The 17748-nt window shown below is 47.9% G+C and overlaps 1 protein-coding gene across 5 annotated transcripts in view; it reads left to right on the top strand.

Annotated features, from left to right (window-relative positions):
• Window positions 1-17466, top strand: part of ANK1 (ankyrin 1) — a 202709-nt gene extending 185243 nt beyond the window's left edge. For 2 of the 5 annotated variants that reach the window (XM_087706092.1, XM_087706088.1), the window contains 7 exons: window positions 769-1158; window positions 1255-1327; window positions 3382-3649; window positions 5875-5958; window positions 11151-11207; window positions 11528-11653; window positions 15242-17466. In XM_087706092.1, the coding sequence (XP_087562218.1) occupies window positions 769-1158; window positions 1255-1327; window positions 3382-3649; window positions 5875-5958; window positions 11151-11207; window positions 11528-11626 (971 nt within the window). In that variant the 3' untranslated portion in view covers window positions 11627-11653; window positions 15242-17466. Of the gene's footprint in view, window positions 1-768; window positions 1166-1254; window positions 1328-3381; window positions 3650-4112; window positions 4811-5874; window positions 5959-11150; window positions 11208-11527; window positions 11654-15241 lie in introns of those variants that run through there. The other 3 variants (XM_087706089.1, XM_087706091.1, XM_087706090.1) reach the window with 3 other exon arrangements.
• The last annotated feature ends 282 nt before the right edge of the window (window positions 17467-17748 follow it).

Raw genomic sequence — 17748 nt, 5'->3', positions numbered from 1 at the left:
TGCCTTCTGGTGCTTTGGAAAATGTTGCCCCCCTCTCTTCTTTGTGGCAGCCCCTTAGATATTGGACAAGAAGCAGCCATGGGATTTCAGCATTGAAAGGATCCAGGGGCATTTCCCCCCATCCTTATTAAAAATTTCTTCACTCCAAAACTGGATCGCATCCTGCAAGAAACAACAAACAATGCTTTGATTGTTGCTTTAATTCTATGGAGAGCCAACTTCCTGACTCTTCCCCCATGCCCGATACATAGGCTTTATCCCAGAACCCTCAGCCCACCAAGCTGCTCAAAGGAATTCTGGGCATTGAAGTCCCATCGCCCCATCCCACCCTCCATACTGAGATTGGGAAAGTTTTGTGTTAAGAGTTAAAGTTAGCATGAGATCCACCTTGCATTCCTGGCTCCCCTTCAAAAGCAGGCAGTCTCTGAATGAGAGCAAATACTCCTCCCCTTCCCCCTTTTCTCCTGAGTGCAATTTTATTCCCCTTACCCAGACGGATCCATGGTGCTGGGTCCAGGAAGCGCCAATCAAACAGGTTGGGATGGAGAGATCCTTCGATGCACAGAATCATCTCCATATCCATGTTTCTCAGCCTTGGCGACTTGAAGATGGGCGGACGTCAACTCCCAGAGTTCCCCAAGTCCACACGTCTGAAAATCTGCCAAGGTTGACCAACACTGTCCAGAGGGACAGGGCTGCTTCATCCTGTCTCTGCACCCCCACCCCAGCTCAGTGTGTCAGTCTGTCGTCCTCTGTCTGCCCACGCAGGTTATGCTTCGCTGCAGGACGAGCTGCTGTCCCCCGCCTCCATGCACTACGCTCTGCCTTCCCCGCTGTGTGCCGACCAATACTGGAATGAGGTGGCCATCCTGGAAGCCATCCCCATGGCTGCCAGCGAGCAGGATGCCCTGCTGGAGATGTCGGACATGCAGGTGTGGTCTTCCGGGCTGACGCCCTCGCTGGTGACTGCCGAAGATTCCTCTCTGGAGTGCAGCAAGGCTGAGGATTCGGACGCCACAAGTGAAGGGCGGTTCACGGGGCAAACGCTGGAGGATGTGCATGGCGCTGACCCTCTTGGTTCCATGGACCTGGTGGAGGAAGACACAGTGGATTCAGACGCCATGAATGGCCTGATGGACATGTTAGAGCAGGAGGAAGGTCAGAGGTCAGAGGGGAGAAGGCCAGATGGCGAGCACTTAGGGGGGCACTTGGGGGAGTGTCAGGGTCCCCACTGTGACCTCTTTCTCATTGCAGGCCAACAGAGAGTCCAAGTGGGCATCACAGAGTCGCCCACTGTTAGCCGGGTGATAGAGAAGGGCAAGGACAGGTAAGACGACACCCAGTTGGAAGGGCAGGGAGGATTGGGGCAGCGGTGGGGGGGACTCTGAAGGTGGGCTAGCATGGGAAAGAGAGAAGACATCCTGGATCAGTTCTGGATTGTCCTCAAGGAAGTGTCCTCCTCGTGTCTGGCATGACCGGACTTCGTTGCTCAAACAGAGACACAGATACTTCCATGTTGGTGGTGGGGAATCCATCAATATAAGAGCCGTGGTAGTGCAGTGGTTACAACGTAGCATTGCAAGCTAATTCATGGTTCACTGCCTGCAGTTCGATCCTAACTGCCTTGAGATTAATTCAGCCTTAAATAGTAATTGTTCCAATCTTTTCACCCTTTTTTCTCTTCTCTTCTCTTCTTTCCCTCTTTCTCTTATTCCCTTTTTCTATCCAAATGTTTTAATTACATCTTAAACAGTAACTGTTCCGATTTTTTCACCCTTTTTTCTCTTCTCTTCTCTTCTCCCCCCATCCTCTCCCTTCCCTCTTTACACTTTTCTCTACTTTCTTTTAATTTTCTGCCACAACGTTCTTGAGGGCCTATTTAACTCAAGTGATCTACCAATTTGTTACCCTCTCCATTAAGTCAATGGCACACTCACTTCAACTCCTGGGAAATTTAACTTGAGCTTCCATAAGAAGGCGGTTAAGAGTTGAGTTGAGTATACCTTAACCTTGGCAGCTGATTAAAGTACCCATTTCACCTTTTAAAACACCTGAAATCCACTCCCTAAATGCCCTCCCTGACCTGTGGTGGAATGCAGTCTGGATTCCAGAGGACCAAGAAGCAAGCAAATATCCCAAAGGTGCTTTTTTCTTTCATGAGACAACTGGACTTTCTGTTTTTTCTTTTGAAGATGTTTCACTTCTCATCCAAGAAGCTTCTTCAGCTCTGATCGGATGGTGGCGAATGGAAGGATTTATACTCTTTGCAGACCGCTGGTCATTTACATTCTTCCTTCTGGCCTGCGTCAAAGATGTTATATATGTCAAAATTGAACAGCCCTCCCTCAACAGAGGGGGAGGGAAACAACCTCATCTATCTCCAGTCTATGACACAGTCCCTTCAACAGTTCCAAGAAGGCTCCACGGGCATTTGTACTACTCGGGTGACCCTGAGGACACAGATAAACCTCCAAGTGGTCTCAACGGCCCTCTAAAAGGATGCAAATGACCAGCTGTCTACAAGGAGTATCAATCCTTCCATTCTCCACCATTCAGTCAGAGCTGAAGAAGCTTCTTGGATGAGAAGTGAAACATCTTCAAAAGAAAAAACAAGAAATGAACAGTTGCCTCTTGGGGAAAAAAGCACCTCTAGGGACAGCCACAACCTGGAATCTCCACAGACATTAAGAGACAGTAAAGTTTAGGTATTTTGGTTGGAGAAACTTCCTCCTAGAAGTTCTCAGATTATCTCTTTGACAAGGCAAATGGTTGCATTGTTTGGCAAGATTTCCATTTGTAGGGGAGGAACAGCCAAGAAAACGGCTTGGAAGTAGTTGTGTGTATCGTTCTTGGTTTTTCAGAGTCTATCAGGAAGCCCCATCAGATTTTGGAAAGTGGCCATGATATTCCAGACTAAATCTGGTGCTGTGGATTTTATATTCTAAGGCAGTGATGGCAAACCTTTTTGGCACCAAGTGCCAAACCGAAACATGCATGCATATGTGTGCATGCACGCACCGGCCAGCTGGTCTTTGGGTTTCCTGCATGCGCATGCACCATAGCACCAGAACCCCGAAGGCCATCTGGCACATGCCTATTTTATAGCTAGTTTTGGCCGTTTTTCAGACTGTTTTCAGACCATTTTTCCAGACATTTTCAGGCTGTTTTCAGACCATTTTAGGCCCTTTTTCAGGTCATTTTCTGATGTTCTGAAAACCACAAAGACCAGCTGGTGCACCAGAAACCAGAAGAGCAGCTGGTGATGGCACCCATGTCCACAGAGAGCTTTCTGGCACGCATGCTGTAGGTTTGCCATCACAGTTCTAAGGGAATATTTTTAAAAAAAGAAAACCTCACCCCTCTTTCTGTCCTTGACTCTAGGCCTGGCGAATGGGTGGTCGAGGGCGCCTTCATCTCCAGCTTGTCAGACCTGGGCGAGGGAGTGTCCCTAAGCCCATCACTCTTGCGACAAGGGGTGTCGTCTTACAAGTTGCGAGAACGGGAGACGCTGGAGCACATGCGGATCGACTCATCGGAAGAGCGGGAAAGCTCCCCCTTCCAGAGGGACTGGGGTCTCCAGCCAGGGAGGCAGCAAGGCTTGGCCAAGTGGCTGGAGGATTCTGGCAGCAGCTGCTTTGCACAAATGCAGGTAAGGGTACAGGTGGACCAGAGATGATATTCAGCAGGTTCTGACCAGTTCTGGAGAACCGGTAATGGAAATTTTGAGTAGTTCGTAGAACCGGTAAATACCACCTCTGGCTGGCCATGCCCCCATCTATTCTCTGCCTCTTGAGTCCCAGCTGAATGGGAGAGAATGGGGATTTTGCAATATCCTTCCCCAGGAGTGGGGAAGTGTCTGAGTTTTGATCGTGAGGATGGTGCAAAGCTCGTAACTATGAAAATCTGTCCCCAGTTGCTTTTTTTCATTGTTGTTGCAGCTTTGAACAGTCGCTAAACAAACTGCTGTAAGTCGGTCATACTTGTAATAGTCTGTCGATTGCAAACTCTGCAGTTAGGGCTGCTGACCAGCAGAGGGCGTTCTTCTGCTTTTGTTAAGGGAGGGAGGACCACTCACCCAGCTGGCCATAGCGGTGGGCTCTATTTATATCTCCCTGGGCAGCAATTCTGCTTGCTTCCTAATTGGGTAGCGCCAGGGTCTTGCTTAGGGGCAGACCCAGCAATACCAGAAATAGACCCCCCTCGGCCTACCAATCGCTGGGCTGGGCTTAAGAGAGGTGCCCTAACCTGGTCTAAAGATTGGCATAGCACATTCCCAGCCACACCAGCCGATGGATTCCGATCCAGCCACCCCCATGTGCTGCAGCCGACGTCTCTTGCTTTGAGTGGCTTAAGCCAAGGGTGACTTTGACAAAGCTCCTTCTGGGAGAAGGGGGATAGAAGGCTTGGCTGAGCAGCTGCTCTGGGGCCGGGCTAAAATTACAGCCCTCTCCCCATCTCCCCAGTGCAGAGAGAGAGGGGGGGAGGCTGCTCCAGCCACCAGCCTGGACGGTGCCCTGCGGCCATAAAGAGCAGGCATTAGGCTCAAGCTGGCTGGGATGTGATCAGCCCGCCTGGCTGCTCCTGCAGGATCATGTGGGGCTTCCTGACTCAGCTGCTCGTCAGCTTAGTTCTCCTGGGCTTCTTTCTGGTCAGCTGCCAGAATCTCCTGCATATTGCCCAGGGCTCCGTCCAGTTCGTGCTGAAGCACATCCACCAGGAGCTGGACAAGGAGCTGGGGGAGACCGAAGGGTTGAGTGACGATGAAGAGTCGGCTTCCACCCGGGTGGTGCGCAGGCGTCTCTTCGTCCAGGTAGCCCTTTGTGCGTCGTGAGCGGGCGGCAGACCTGGGACGAAGGTGCCCAAGTTGATGGAGAAGGTGTTGTTCTTAGCTTTTGGATGCCGGTCAAAGACTCTGTAGCACTGTTGAGATTGGCCAACTGGCGAAAAAGCATTGTTGGGCAGGGAACCTGGTGTTTATCTGACTTTATCTGGATGGGGAATCTGACTTTTGGACAGGTGGAAGAGCCATTAACATTGCTAGTTTCTGGGCAAGATTTGTTTCACCGGTCGATGTTTTCATTTTGCATTGGATCTTTTAAATGTTATACTGCACGGGTTCTAATCCCAGCGAGGGTATGGCTAGCTGACGAGACCTAATTAGCTCAAAATAGATCTATGCTAGTCTCCCTTTATTTCTTTGTCGGTAAATATAAATTTAAAATAATAATAATAAGTGTGTCATGAAAGCAACGGCCTGCGAGGACTTCTGGATCAGAGCTGAAAACAGAAGCATTCTGCTCTGTCCCAAATTTGGGTGGAACAGGTTGCCCTTGACAGACCGGTCTCCCCAGAGGAACCCAGTTATGCTGTATGAGATGCCTTATTTTAAGGGACGTGGTGGCTCAGTGGCTAAGAGGCTGATCAGAAAGGGCAGCAGTTCGGTGGTTTGAATCCCTAGCGCCGCATAATGGAGTGAGCTCCTGTTACTTGTCCCAGTTCTGCCAACCTAGCAGTTTGAAAGCACGTAAAAAATGCAAGTAGAAAAATAGGAACCACCTTTGGTGGGAAGGAACAGCGTTCCATGCGCCTTTGGCATTTAGTCATGCCAGCCACATGACAACAGGGATGTCTTTGGACAGTGCTGACTCTTCAGCTTTGAAATGGCGGTGAGTACCGCCCCCTAGAGTCCAGAAACGACTAGCACATATGTGTGAGGGAACCTTTACCTTTTACCTTATGCCTTATTTTAATTGTGATGTTTCTGACACAAATGAACATAATTTGGAAGAGCCTAGCTGTATACAGAGCAGAGGGCAGAGGTGAGAATATCCTGATCCCCAGTGGGTCTCTGTTTTTCTTGTTTTCTTTTGCTAGGGTAATGAAATATTGGATATCCCTGGAGAACAAGTGACCGAAGAGCAATTCACCGATGAACAAGGCAACATTATCACCAAGAAGGTGAGTTTCTCGCACAAAAGAGGATAACAGAATATAACAAGATAGCAGAGTTGGATGGGATCCAGGAGGTCTTCTAGTCCAACCTCTTGCTGAAGCCGGAGACCCTGTACCATTTCAGAGTAGTCTCTTCTTAAAAGCCTCCAGTGATGGAGCATCCACAACTTCTGAAGGCAAGCTGTTCTATTGATTAATTGTTCTAAATATCAGGAAATTTCTCTTTAGTTCTAAATTGCTTCTCTCCTTAATGAGTTTCCATCCATTGCTTTTTGTCCTGCCTTCAGGTGCTTTGGAGTAATAGCTTGACTCCCTCTTCTTTGGGGATATTGGAAGTCTGCTATCATGTCTCCCCTAGTCCTTCTTTTCATCAGAGTAGATAAACCCAAATCCCACAACGATTCTTAGTATGTTTTAGACTCCAGCCTTTAATGATCTTAGTTGTTCTTCTCTGCACTTTTTCCAAAGTCTCAACATCTTTTTGGTAATATGGTGACCAAAACTGAATGCAGTATTCCAGATGTGGTCTTACCAAGGCTTTATAAAGTGATACTAATACTTATGTGATTTGGATTCTATGCCTTTGTTTATACAACCTCTGTTTATATTTTGACTCCCTCTCCTTTGTGGCAACCACTGGGATATTGGAACACTGCTATCATGTCTCCCCTAGTCCTTCTTTTCATCAAACTAGATATACCAAATTCCAGCATTCTTTATATGTTTTAGCCTCCAGTCCCCTAATCATCTTTATTGTTCTTCTCTGCACTCTTTCCAAAGTCTCAACATCACTTAACAGGGACCTTAAAATGGACAACAACTAGCGGGGTCCATAAGATCTAATCTTTTTGTCAACCTGACAAAGAGAGGTGTTGTGTTGTTACTGTTCAGACCCAGGCTTCCTTAGGAAGCAAGAAGCAAAATATTGGTCCCTGCAAAATCTCTTTTATTTACAAGACTGTGAATTCCTTTCATTCACAGCTGGCAAGGCTTTAGCAAACTAAAGGAATGTTTATCCACACGCACCTTATCTCGTTTAGAGCGCTGCAAAATAACTAGTTTCCAAACATCGGGCAAGGCAAAACTTGGCACAGAGTCTCTTATAAATAGAACTTTCCGGACCAAAGGAATGAGATTGTTTCCTGCAAAAGCCCCCTCCCCCTTCACTTCTCTTTTGTTTCCTCTGGGAGGGGCCAATCACCTCCAAGATGTAGCTTTACTCCTAAGTCGACCCTGCTTTCTTAGTTCTTCTTGTCTTCTGGCAGCTCTGTGCATGTGCACACTGGGAACAGGCTCCAGCTGTTCCTCTGCCTCACTGCTGTCTATCTCCCTCTCTGCCTCCGATGCAGAGCCCTTGTCTGAGCTTTCCTCAGCCTCCAGGACTGGCCCATGTTCCTCCCCAACCTCCTCACTCTTCGACTTTGCTTCCAGCTTTGCTGGCCACCAGCAAGCCACAACAGTTACATCACAGGCTCTGCTACTTTTGTGCTTTTAGGATGTCATGAGTGATACAGATCAAAACATCTTTGTTTCATTGAACCCCCTTGATCCCCATGTCTTGGGTGAGGGGTGAGGGTTGTCTCTAGTGACATCTGCCAATCTTAGGGCAGAGGACTCTAATGGCAAGAAAACATATGCAGTCCCACATCCAATTTTGATCTTTGGTGCCCGACTCTCCCCCACTTCCTTTCACTTTGCTTCCCCCGCCTGTCCTGGAGGTCCCAGATCCATCATCATCATCTGGAAAGGATGCAAATAGAGGAGGGTTAAGTGAGCACAAATGAGAAATGGAGAAATTCTGCTGGCTCTTGATATCTCTGAATCTATTCCTGTTTTCCAGGAATCCCAGATCTGCCTCCTTTCTCCTGCCCTCCAGTCCTCTTGGACACTTAAGACCCTTTTATCCTCATTCACCTTTTGGATCAGTTTGCACCCAAACTTGGCTTCCGGAATTAGCAGCAAACCCCCCCACCCCAACTTGGAATAGCAGCTGCAAGACTTGAGTTTTCCTCTGGGTCCTAAAGTGAGCAGAGTTCATTCCCAAGCTGGAGCCTTGGAGAAAAGAACCTGCCGAGAAGGACAGAGGGAATACGGGTAGTTCTTTTTTTAATTGTTTGTTTTTAAAGTTTTTATTTTATTTTAAATCTCTTACATACAATTACAGGTATACATTCACATAATTATTATTCTTATTTATATTTATCACTTTTACACATGGTTTTCCATATAGAAGGTTATAATATACATTCTGTGTTGCTTTGCTTACCATCCCTCTGGAACAAACTCCCCGTGGAGATTCAAACCCTCACCACCCTCCAGGCCTTCCGCAAAGCCCTTAAAACCTGGCTATTCCGGCAGGCCTGGGGCTAAGGAGCTTCTGCCCCCCTTCTCGAATGGTATGGTTGTTGTGTGTTTTTAAATTGTGTATTGTTGTTTGTCTTTTTATCCCCTGTTTGTACCTCCTTTCCCTGACTGAGTTGTGAGCTGCCCTGAGTCCCCTTCGGGGAAAAGGGCGGCATATAAATGAAATTAATCCTAATCCTAATCCTAATCCCATACGCGTATTTTGTATTAACACCATCCTATTTTTTTCTTTCCTTTTTACCTTCCCTCCCTTCTCTACTTCCTTCCTTCTTCTTCTCCTTTCCCTTTCCTTCTTCTCTTCCTCTTCTCCTTCCTACCCTCTCTCCTTCTCTTTCTATCCTTTCCCTCCTTCCTCTCCTCTACTTTTTCTTCCTTTTCTCCCCTTTCCTCTCTCCTCCTCTCTTCCCTTCCTTTTCCTTCTTCCCTTGACTCTCCCCTACTCCTCTCTTCCTCTTCCTACGCTTTCTCCTTCTCTTTCTATCCCTTCCAGCCTTCCTCTCCTTTCCTCTTTCTTCCTTCCTTTTCCTTTCCTCCTCTCCTCCTTTCTTCCTTTCCTTTTCTGTTGTTGTGGTTGTCTCTTTTCATCTCTCAACTGTTGCATTTTCGGGATGGTGTTCCCACAAGCCCAGTTATAATTTTATACTTATCATTTCCCATTCCTTTTCTTCACTATCATGTCCTAGCTATTTTTTTTAATCTATGTCTCATTCTTGAACATGTACTTGTGTGTTAATACTTTCTTTTCTATTTTCCTCCCTCTCCCCCCCACCTTTTCATTTAATAGTGTGTCGTCTGGGTTATTTAGCTCGCTCTTACTTTGTTTTCTCGATTTCTTTCTCTAACCAGTCATAGAATTTTCCCCATGTCTTGAAGTACACCGATTCCTCTTTATTCTTTATTCTCAAAGTTAACCTGAATACAGATAGTTCATAATGGAGCTCAACATTTCTGTCATTAAGCGAGACACTGGCGAAGTGAGCTTTGCCCCGTTTTAAAGCTTTTCTCACCAGCGTTGTTAAGCAAGTCACTGCAATGGTTAGGTTAGTAACAAACACAGTTATTAAATGAATCTGGCTTCCCTGTTGATTTTAAAGAGGGATCCAACTTTAGAACTAAGGAGAAATGTCCTGACAGTGAGAACAACCGTTTTTCTATGGTATATAGGGTCTCCTGCTTGAACAGGGGGCTGGACTTTCTCCAAGGTCCCTTCCAGCTTGATTCTGATTTGTGGAATAGCTTGTCTCCCAGAATTGTGGTTGCTCCATCGCTGAAGGTCTTCAGTAAAAGATTGGACAGCCCTTTGTTCAAGATGGTATAAGGTCTCCTGCTTTGGGCAAGGGGTTGGAACAGAAGACATCCAAGGTCCTGTCTAGCTGTATGATTCTATGATTCTAGTGTCCACAGCTGGGGAATTCTGGGAGTTGAAATGTCCCAAAGTCTAGGGATATTCTCTGTCCTCCAGGTCATGGTGGTTCCAAAGATGTTTTTTTTTTCAAGAGGCAACTGGACTTTCTGGTTTTGCTTAGAAGACGTTTCACTTCTCATCCAAGAAGCTTCTTCAGCTCTGACTGGATGGTGAAAATCCTTCCATTCCCCATCATCCAGTCAGAGCTGAGGAAGCTTCTTGGATGAGAAGCGAAATACCTTCAAAGAAAAACCAGAAAGTCCAGTTGCCTCTTGAAAACATTTCCCTTCTCATCTGAGAACTGAAGAAGCTTCTTGGATAAGAAGCAAAACATTTTCAAGGGCAAAAAAAAATCCAAAAATGTCCAGTTGCCTTTTGGAAAAGCACATTTGGGGCAACCATGACCTGAACAATTGAGAATCGTTTACTGTTGTTTTGATCTGCTATTCCTTTTCCCTCTTCCTTTTTTTAATGCATAGCAATTAAAGTATTGAAGTGGGCAAGAGACGATGGATAGATGATTTATCTTCTTAGTTGTTGTTCTGGTTTCTTTTCCTTTTCCTTCTCTCTCCCTTCTTTACTTTTTTAGGCAGGTGACATGATTAGAAATCAGATAGAAAAGAAAGAAAAAGTTTTTAAAATAAAGGGCGACATGATTAAAAGCTACAATAAGTGATGGAAATAAGAGAAGGGGGAATATTAGTGTACACATTTTTATATAACAAAATGAAAGTAATAACAAGAAAAAATGTGGAATGATTGAACAATGATAGACTGCTGAGCTAATATAAATGTGTATTATTATTAGAAATACATAAGTTGATTGAATGTAATGATTATAATTAATTTTAGAATAGGATAGGATAGGATAGGAGAGTTGGAAAGGGCCTTTGAGGTCTTCTAGTCCAACCCCCTCCTTAGGCAGAAAACCCTACACCACTTCTTACAAATGGTTATCCAACATCTTCTTAAAAACTTCCAGTGTTGGAGCATTTACAATTTCTGGAGACAAGTCGTTCCCACTGATTAATAGTTTTAACTGTCAGGAAATTTCTCCTTAGTTCTAAGTTGCTTCTCTCCTTGATTAGTTTCCACCCATTGCTTCTTCTTTTACCCTCAGGTGCTTTGGAGAATATTATTTTATTATATATTTAGAATATTTGGAGAATATAATATTATTTATTAGTTTTACTTGTATTAGAATCTAGTGGCACCCAGGCGCCACACTGTTCATGCATTGATTTGAGAGATTTGTAAAAAAATAAAAACAAATAAAAAACTTTAGAAAATAATAATAAAGAGAATCTCTATAGACGATGGGGGTTGAAATCCATACACTTCAAAATTTCCCTTAAAGTTTGACAGACCCTTGTTCTCTGCTGCTTTCACCCCCTCCCCACCTCCTGAACTCGTGACTCTCTGATTACAGATTATTCGTAAAGTCGTCCGGCGATTGGAGACCGAAGATGGGCGGACACACGAAGAGGTGATTATCGTGAGTGCCCCCTCCAGCCCGGGGGTCTGGATGTGAGGCTGGTTTTCCAAATGTGCCCCTCGAAGGCTAGCGAGGATGAGCAGCCCCTCCCCCCACCTGCTTGCGATGGTCTTGAGCCCAGCCTTGTTCCCTTACTCTGTTCGGATTCCGGATTCTTCCTCTTTCTCCTCTGATGCCCTTTTCCTTCTGTCTCTCTGCCTGTGTGTGTGTGCTTGTGTTTTTCTCTCTCTCTCCTCTTCTGTCCCCTGTCCGTGGGTCTGCTGGCGACGGGCTCCTGCTTGGCTGTCTCTTGCTGGTCTCCCCCTCCCCAGGACGAGGATCAAGGGAGTGTCGCGAGATCGGAACTGCTTGGGGGCAGGATGGGGGCTCAGATAGTCAAACGAGCCAGCCTGAAAAGGGGGAAACAATGACCTCCCCCTCCAGTGGCCTCTTTGGAGGTAAATCATGCCTTTGCTCTTAATACTGGCAGGGAGGGGAGGGCAATGCTTAACTTAGGGATGCACAGTTGCGGGGCGGGGGGGGGGGAATCCTAGAGGCTCTAGAAAGTGTGCAGAGAAGAGCAACCAGGATCATGAGGGGACTGGAGGCTAAACATATGATGGACGGTTGCAGGAACTGGGCCTGGTTAGTTTAGAGCAGAGGAGAAAGGATAGAAGTCTTCCAACATTTGAGGGGCTGCCAAAGAGAGGAGGGGGCAAAGTCTTTCCAAAGTCTTAAAGCCTTAGTAAGACCACACCTAGAATGCTGCATCCAGTTTTGGTTACCACACTATAAAAAAAGATGTTGAGACTCTAAAAAGAGTGCAGAGAAGAGCAACCAGGATGATGAGGGGACTGGAGGCTAAAACATACTATGGAAGGTTGCAGAACTGGGCATGGCTGGCCTAGTGAAGAGAAGGACCAGGGGAGACATAATAGCAGCTTTCCAACATTTGAGGGGCTGCCACAGAGAGGAGGGGGGTCAAGCTATTCTCCAAAGCACCATTGAAGGCCAGAGAAGGCATAATGGATGGAAACGGATCAAGGAGAGATTGGAAATAAGGAGGAAGTTTCTGACAGTGAGAACAATCAACCCATGGAACAGAAGTTGCCTTTGGAAGTTGTGGGAGCTTCATAACAGGCGGATTTCAAGAAGAGGCTGTCAGAAATGTTGTAGGGTCTCATGTTTGGTGGGGGTTGGACTAGATGACCTACAAGGTCCTTTCCAACTCTATTAATAAACGAGGTGCCCCACTAGCTTTTAGGATCATTTAAAAAGATTTTTTTTTAAAAAAAGGCAAATTGAATTCAAGTGATTTGAAATTTGGTCTAGTGGTTAAGGCGCCAGACTGGAGCCTTGGAAGCCTGGGAGTTCTAGTCCTGCCTTAGGCACGAAAGGCTGCTGGGCATAACCTGCTTTTCTCGCCCCTTGCAACGTCAACCAAACACTTGAGCATTGCATGCAAAACTGGGCGATCAAACCAATCTAGAAATGCCTTCCCACCCACTCCCCCCCCCCCCAAGCTAGCCTGCTTCTGGCAACTCTGTGCCACAGCTAAGGCTGTCTTTGCGCAAAAAAAAAGGCATTTGTTTGAGTGTTTTTCTTTGACTACAATTTGAAAGGGCCTCTGGATTGGGAGTGTGGGTGTGTGTTGGGGGGGGGGTGTTCTTTCTGTGATGGGAAGCTGTTCAGCCTAAAGGTCTCCCTTTCTGAAGAGCCCTTTCAATGGGTAGTGGTATTTTGGACTGGGTCGCAGAACCAGCAGTGACTCTGGCTGGCCATGCCCCTGAACTGGTTCCCTGGTACCCGGCATGTTGTAGTAGTGTGAGCCCATGCACAGTTCACTGTAAATTGTTCTGCGCATGTGTGAAGAACAATTTACATTGAACTGCGCATGCGCACGGGCGAAGCAAACTGATAGTAAAACTGGGAGCAACCCACCTTTGGTGAGCTTGATCGCGTTTGGGTTTTTAAAAATTATTTATTCTTAAATGTCTACTGCCACCTATTCGCCCAGGGCGACTCAAGGCGGCTTGCAGAATATAAAAACACATCTAAAAACTGTAAAACTAATTAAAAAATCAAATTAATGTAATAAAATCACTTCTCACCCCAGAGACAGCTGATCCCACAAGCCATTTAATGGACTCTGTCCTGCTCTGGGTACCCCAGGCCCAATCACAGATGTAGCACCTTCCGGAAGGGTATTAGAGTGGGGGCCATTCTAATCTCTAGGGGGATGATGTTCCAGAGAGAGGGGGCTGCCACGGAGAAGGCCCTTCTACTGGGTCCCACGAGGTGTATCTTCCTCGGAGATGGGACCAAATGTAGTATGCTGCCGGTTTGCACCGGTTCGGACGAACTGGTAGTGGTGGTGGTGGTGCTAGGCTCTGCCCACCCGCCCAGACGTCATCAAGGCACATCTGCACATGCATGCATGCTTCTGCTACCGAATCGGTAGTGAAGAAAATAGAAGACCATTACTGGATGGGACCCGCAGCATTCCCTCCCTCCCCGCTCTGATGGGTCGGCAAGAGACAGTCCCTCAGATAATCTGGTTGGGACGTCTCAGGGCCTTTGGGGGGGGGGCTTGACAGCATGCCTGCGTCTGTGCTGTATTGGGCACCCTTGTTGCTTTCCCTCCCCCAAAGGCTGGACACTAAATTGGGGCTTGTCCTAAATAGAAGGGCAGGCAAGAAACTTCTTCTTGGACTGCGTAATGCAGGGACTTCAATAACTACGGGGAGTATCTGAGATAGTTTCCTTTTTCCATTGCTGGCCTTGTGTCATCAGGCCAATTAAAACTGAGTTGATGCATTTGTGCATCTGTTGCATCGTCTCTGGCTTCAGAGGTCTGATGGGGCTGGTTTTTGATGGGCCAGCCTTGTTTATAGTTAGGGTGGGGGCGCCATGCACTCTGCAAGCCCAGAAAACAGGCTCCTGGTTTGAATGCAGCTTTCAATTGTGCCATAAGCATTGGCAACGTTTTTGGTCTGGATTTGTGTGTGCGCGTGTGTGTGCGCATGTGTTTTCCTGCTTGCTGCCACTGTGCCTTGCCTTGGGGGGGGGGGGCTGAATGAGGATCTCATGTCATCACCAGAAGCCTTCTGGTGCCTTGGAAAATAGGTTGACCCCCACCACCACCACCACTGTTTTTTGCGGCAGCCCCACAAATATTGGAACATGGCTATCTTGTCACCCCCTGGTCCTTCTTTTCACTTGAAGAAATCAGTAGATTGGGGCTTCTTAGCAGAGGGGTACAGTCACGGTGGTACAGTGATTAGAGTGCAATACTGCAGGCTACTTCTGCTGGCTGCCTGCAATTCAGCAGTTCAAATCTCACCAGGCTCATGCTTGACTCAGCCTTCCGTCCTTCTGAGGTCAGTAAATGAGGACCCAGATTGTTGTGGGCAAGAGGCTGACTCTGTAAACCACTTAGAGATGGCTGTGAAGCACCATGAAGTGAGATATAAGTCTAAGTGCTATGCCTATTCCTTCCTTCCTTCCCTCTGCCCACTGCCAGCAGTTTGATCCTGACTGGCTCAAGGTTGACTCAGCCTTCCATCCTTCCGAGGTTGGTAAAATGAGGACCCAGATTGTTGGGGGCAAGAGGCTAACTCTGTAAACCACTTAGAGAGGGCTGTAAAAGCACTATGAAGTGGTATATAAGTATGTACGTATATAAGTGCTATTGCTAATCCAACCTTCCTTCCTTCCTTCCTTCCTTCCTTCCTTCCTTCCTTCCTTCCTTCCTTCCTTCCTTCCTCCTGCTGCCACAGTGGTTAGAATGCAGTATTGCAGGCTAATTCTGCTGACTGTCAGCAGTTCGATTCTCACCGGCTCAAAGTTAACTCAGCCTTTCATCCTTCCGTGGTTGGTAAAACGAGGACAAGAGGTTGACTCTGTAAACTGCTTAGAGAGAGCTGTAAAGCACTGTGAAGCAGTAGATATAAGTCTAAGGGCTATTGCTAAGTGCTATCTTTTGTGAATGTTGGTACCAGCCTTTCCTCTTCCTCCCTTATTTCTTTCTTTCTTCCTTCCTCCAGGGCCTCACCTCAACACCCATCCACTAAACCTCCACTCTCCTCGTTCCTCTCCACGCGGCCAGGCGAGTGGAGCGACGAGCTTCCAGAGGCAGGGCTGTCTGTCTGCGATTCTTTAGGTTAATGGCATGATTTCCGTAAGAGACATAACTTTACCGTTTTAATCCGCATGACCGACCGACTGCCGACGCATGAGCTAAAAGTTCTTTCTCCTGACTTCGAGAGGAGAGGGGCCCAGGACAATTCCCCAGGAGGAGGAGAAAAAAAAACTGGATGCAATTGTGTTTGTGTGTTTTGCGTGCGCGTGGCGGTGGAGGGGGGCTTCTTCCCGAAGCCCCTTCTTTTGACGTGGTGCCTTGGCCTCCTGGGGAAGAAAGAGTAAGCTGGACGGAGATCACTCGCCATCCCATCCTCCCCGGCTCAGCCTTTTCGGGTTGCCTCTGTCCTTGCCGTCCACCAGCCGGAACTCCAGAAGGGCTTATTGCTGAACCCTCCTGGCTGCTCTGCCCAGTTCTTCTTCCCAGGTTGGGATGGAAAGCAGGACTTGGATAAATGCTGAGAACTCATGTGTAGAATATGGACAGATACTTACTATGCAAATACCGGCCGAGGCGTTCGGCAGAAAACGGATCAGCTCCAATCCTCGGAAGCGTCCGCAGGCAGGCAGCCCTTGGGGAAGGAAACCGCGAGATTGAGGAGAACCAAGAATGTCGTCGAATCGGGAAGGTCTCCCCATCTCCTCCCAGTCTCCTTGGAACCCCTACACACATGCACACAGGCGTGCCCACGCCCACTCACGCCCACACACACAGGGTGGTGATTGTAAAGACACATGGGAAAGGAAGGAGGAGGAGGAGGAGAAGGGCTAGTACATGAGCCTCCGCCAAAGCATGCCACCAAGGGTGTTGCATTGCGGCATCTTCCCGCCATTTGGGCCCTGGGCTGGGAGTGTGCAACCACCCATGTGCGCCGATGCTTGGCTCCACCCAGCACAATCTGTTGCTCAGGAGAAGGGCAGCATGGTTCCCTTGCCTGCACTTCCGTACAGGAGGACCCTAGAGGGGCCTCCTCACTCAGCACAGACGTGGCATCCTGCCAACACTTCTTGGACCAGTCCTAGCTGGGGGGAACTGAATTCCTTCCCTCTACCCCCCCTTTCCCCCTTCTCCTCCCCACTCCACCCTGCCAGCAACTTCCTTTATCAGACCTGGCATGGAGAGAGCGATGCTTCTCCTCCTCCTCCTCCTCCTCCTCCTCCTCCTCCTCCTCCTCCTCCTCCTCCTCCTCCTCCTTTTTCATCCATCCTCCCCCATCGAGATTGGCTGTCTCCAATGTTTGGGAGAACCCCTTCACCACTGACAAGCTACGCCCTTGGGACAACTGCCGTTAGCAATAGGGGGGGCTCCTTTGACTTCCGCTTCAATCTTTGAAGGCCCCCAAGGGATACAAGGGGCAGGTGAGTTGGGGCCACAAGGGATGGCCCAGAAGTCAAGGGGACAATCAAGAGGAATGATGGACCATCTTGGTCACTCCTGGCAGTGTGGCACTCTTCCCCATCTGCAGTGCCATTTCTGCCCAGGTAGAGCAAGCCAGGGAGAGGAAGTCCTTGGGGTGGCCAGTTGGGGTAGAAGGCAGAAGGGCAGGGAATGCTGGAGGGAAGTCTGAAAGCCATGCCAGGCAGATCTCCCCAAAGAAAGACTTAACTGTCGCTATCCAGATGTGCAAGAAACGGAGCATCAAATTTTCTCGTCCTTCCCCACCCACCCACCCCATCCCCTTGATTTGCAGCCTGTATGGCCTGCCCCCCCCCCAAAAAAAAATTGCTGACACGGCATCGCCCTAAATTCCGGCGTGAGCCTTTCCCCCCCTGCCCTGCCCTCCGCCCCCATGCTTTTGGCCTCCAGTAGTGCATAGAAAATTAAACAAAACAAAAATTTGAGCTGTGAACTGCGTCCCTCTCGCCTGCCTGCGGGGGGCGCCGCTTTTGCCCGCCGATCGCTAGTAGGCGCTGTAAAGGAGGGCAATGCCTAGAGAATGCTGCCAGTGTCTGCACTCTAGATGCTTTTTAGAAGTTTTTGGGATTACTTTTACTTTCTTTTTTATTGTTATGGAAACCGGAGCCATTTGGCTCTGTCTTGTCTTCCCTCCATCGCCCTACTCCAGTGTATAGAACCATCCTTTCTCTCCACCAGCTACCAGAATCCAAGTTAATAAATAAATCAACACCACTCACGTGTCGCCTCGGCTGTTTCTTTGACTTGCCCGGGTATCTGGAGGAGGGGGGGGGATTCTCAACCAAGCTTGGGTGCTGTTGGCACTTTCGGGGGGTCACATTAACTGGGGGAGGGGGAAATGAGAAGTAAGGTTAGGAGAAAAGTTTTGCTAAGGTTGGCAAAGGATGGTACTTTTTTAAAAAAAAGGGAGTAAAGGCCTTGTAGTGTCCCGTGCGTGTGTGTGTGTGTTTCTGTGGTTGTGTGTGCGCGTGCGTGTGTGTAAAAGATCTGGGGGGA

This window comes from Thamnophis sirtalis, unplaced genomic scaffold (genome assembly GCF_051295495.1).
Source record: "Thamnophis sirtalis isolate CommonGarterSnake01/CBP01778 unplaced genomic scaffold, rThaSir2_p1.2 scaffold_2, whole genome shotgun sequence".
NCBI classification, from domain to species: domain Eukaryota; kingdom Metazoa; phylum Chordata; class Lepidosauria; order Squamata; family Natricidae; genus Thamnophis; species Thamnophis sirtalis.
This window is presented reverse-complemented; position numbering and strand designations above follow the sequence as displayed.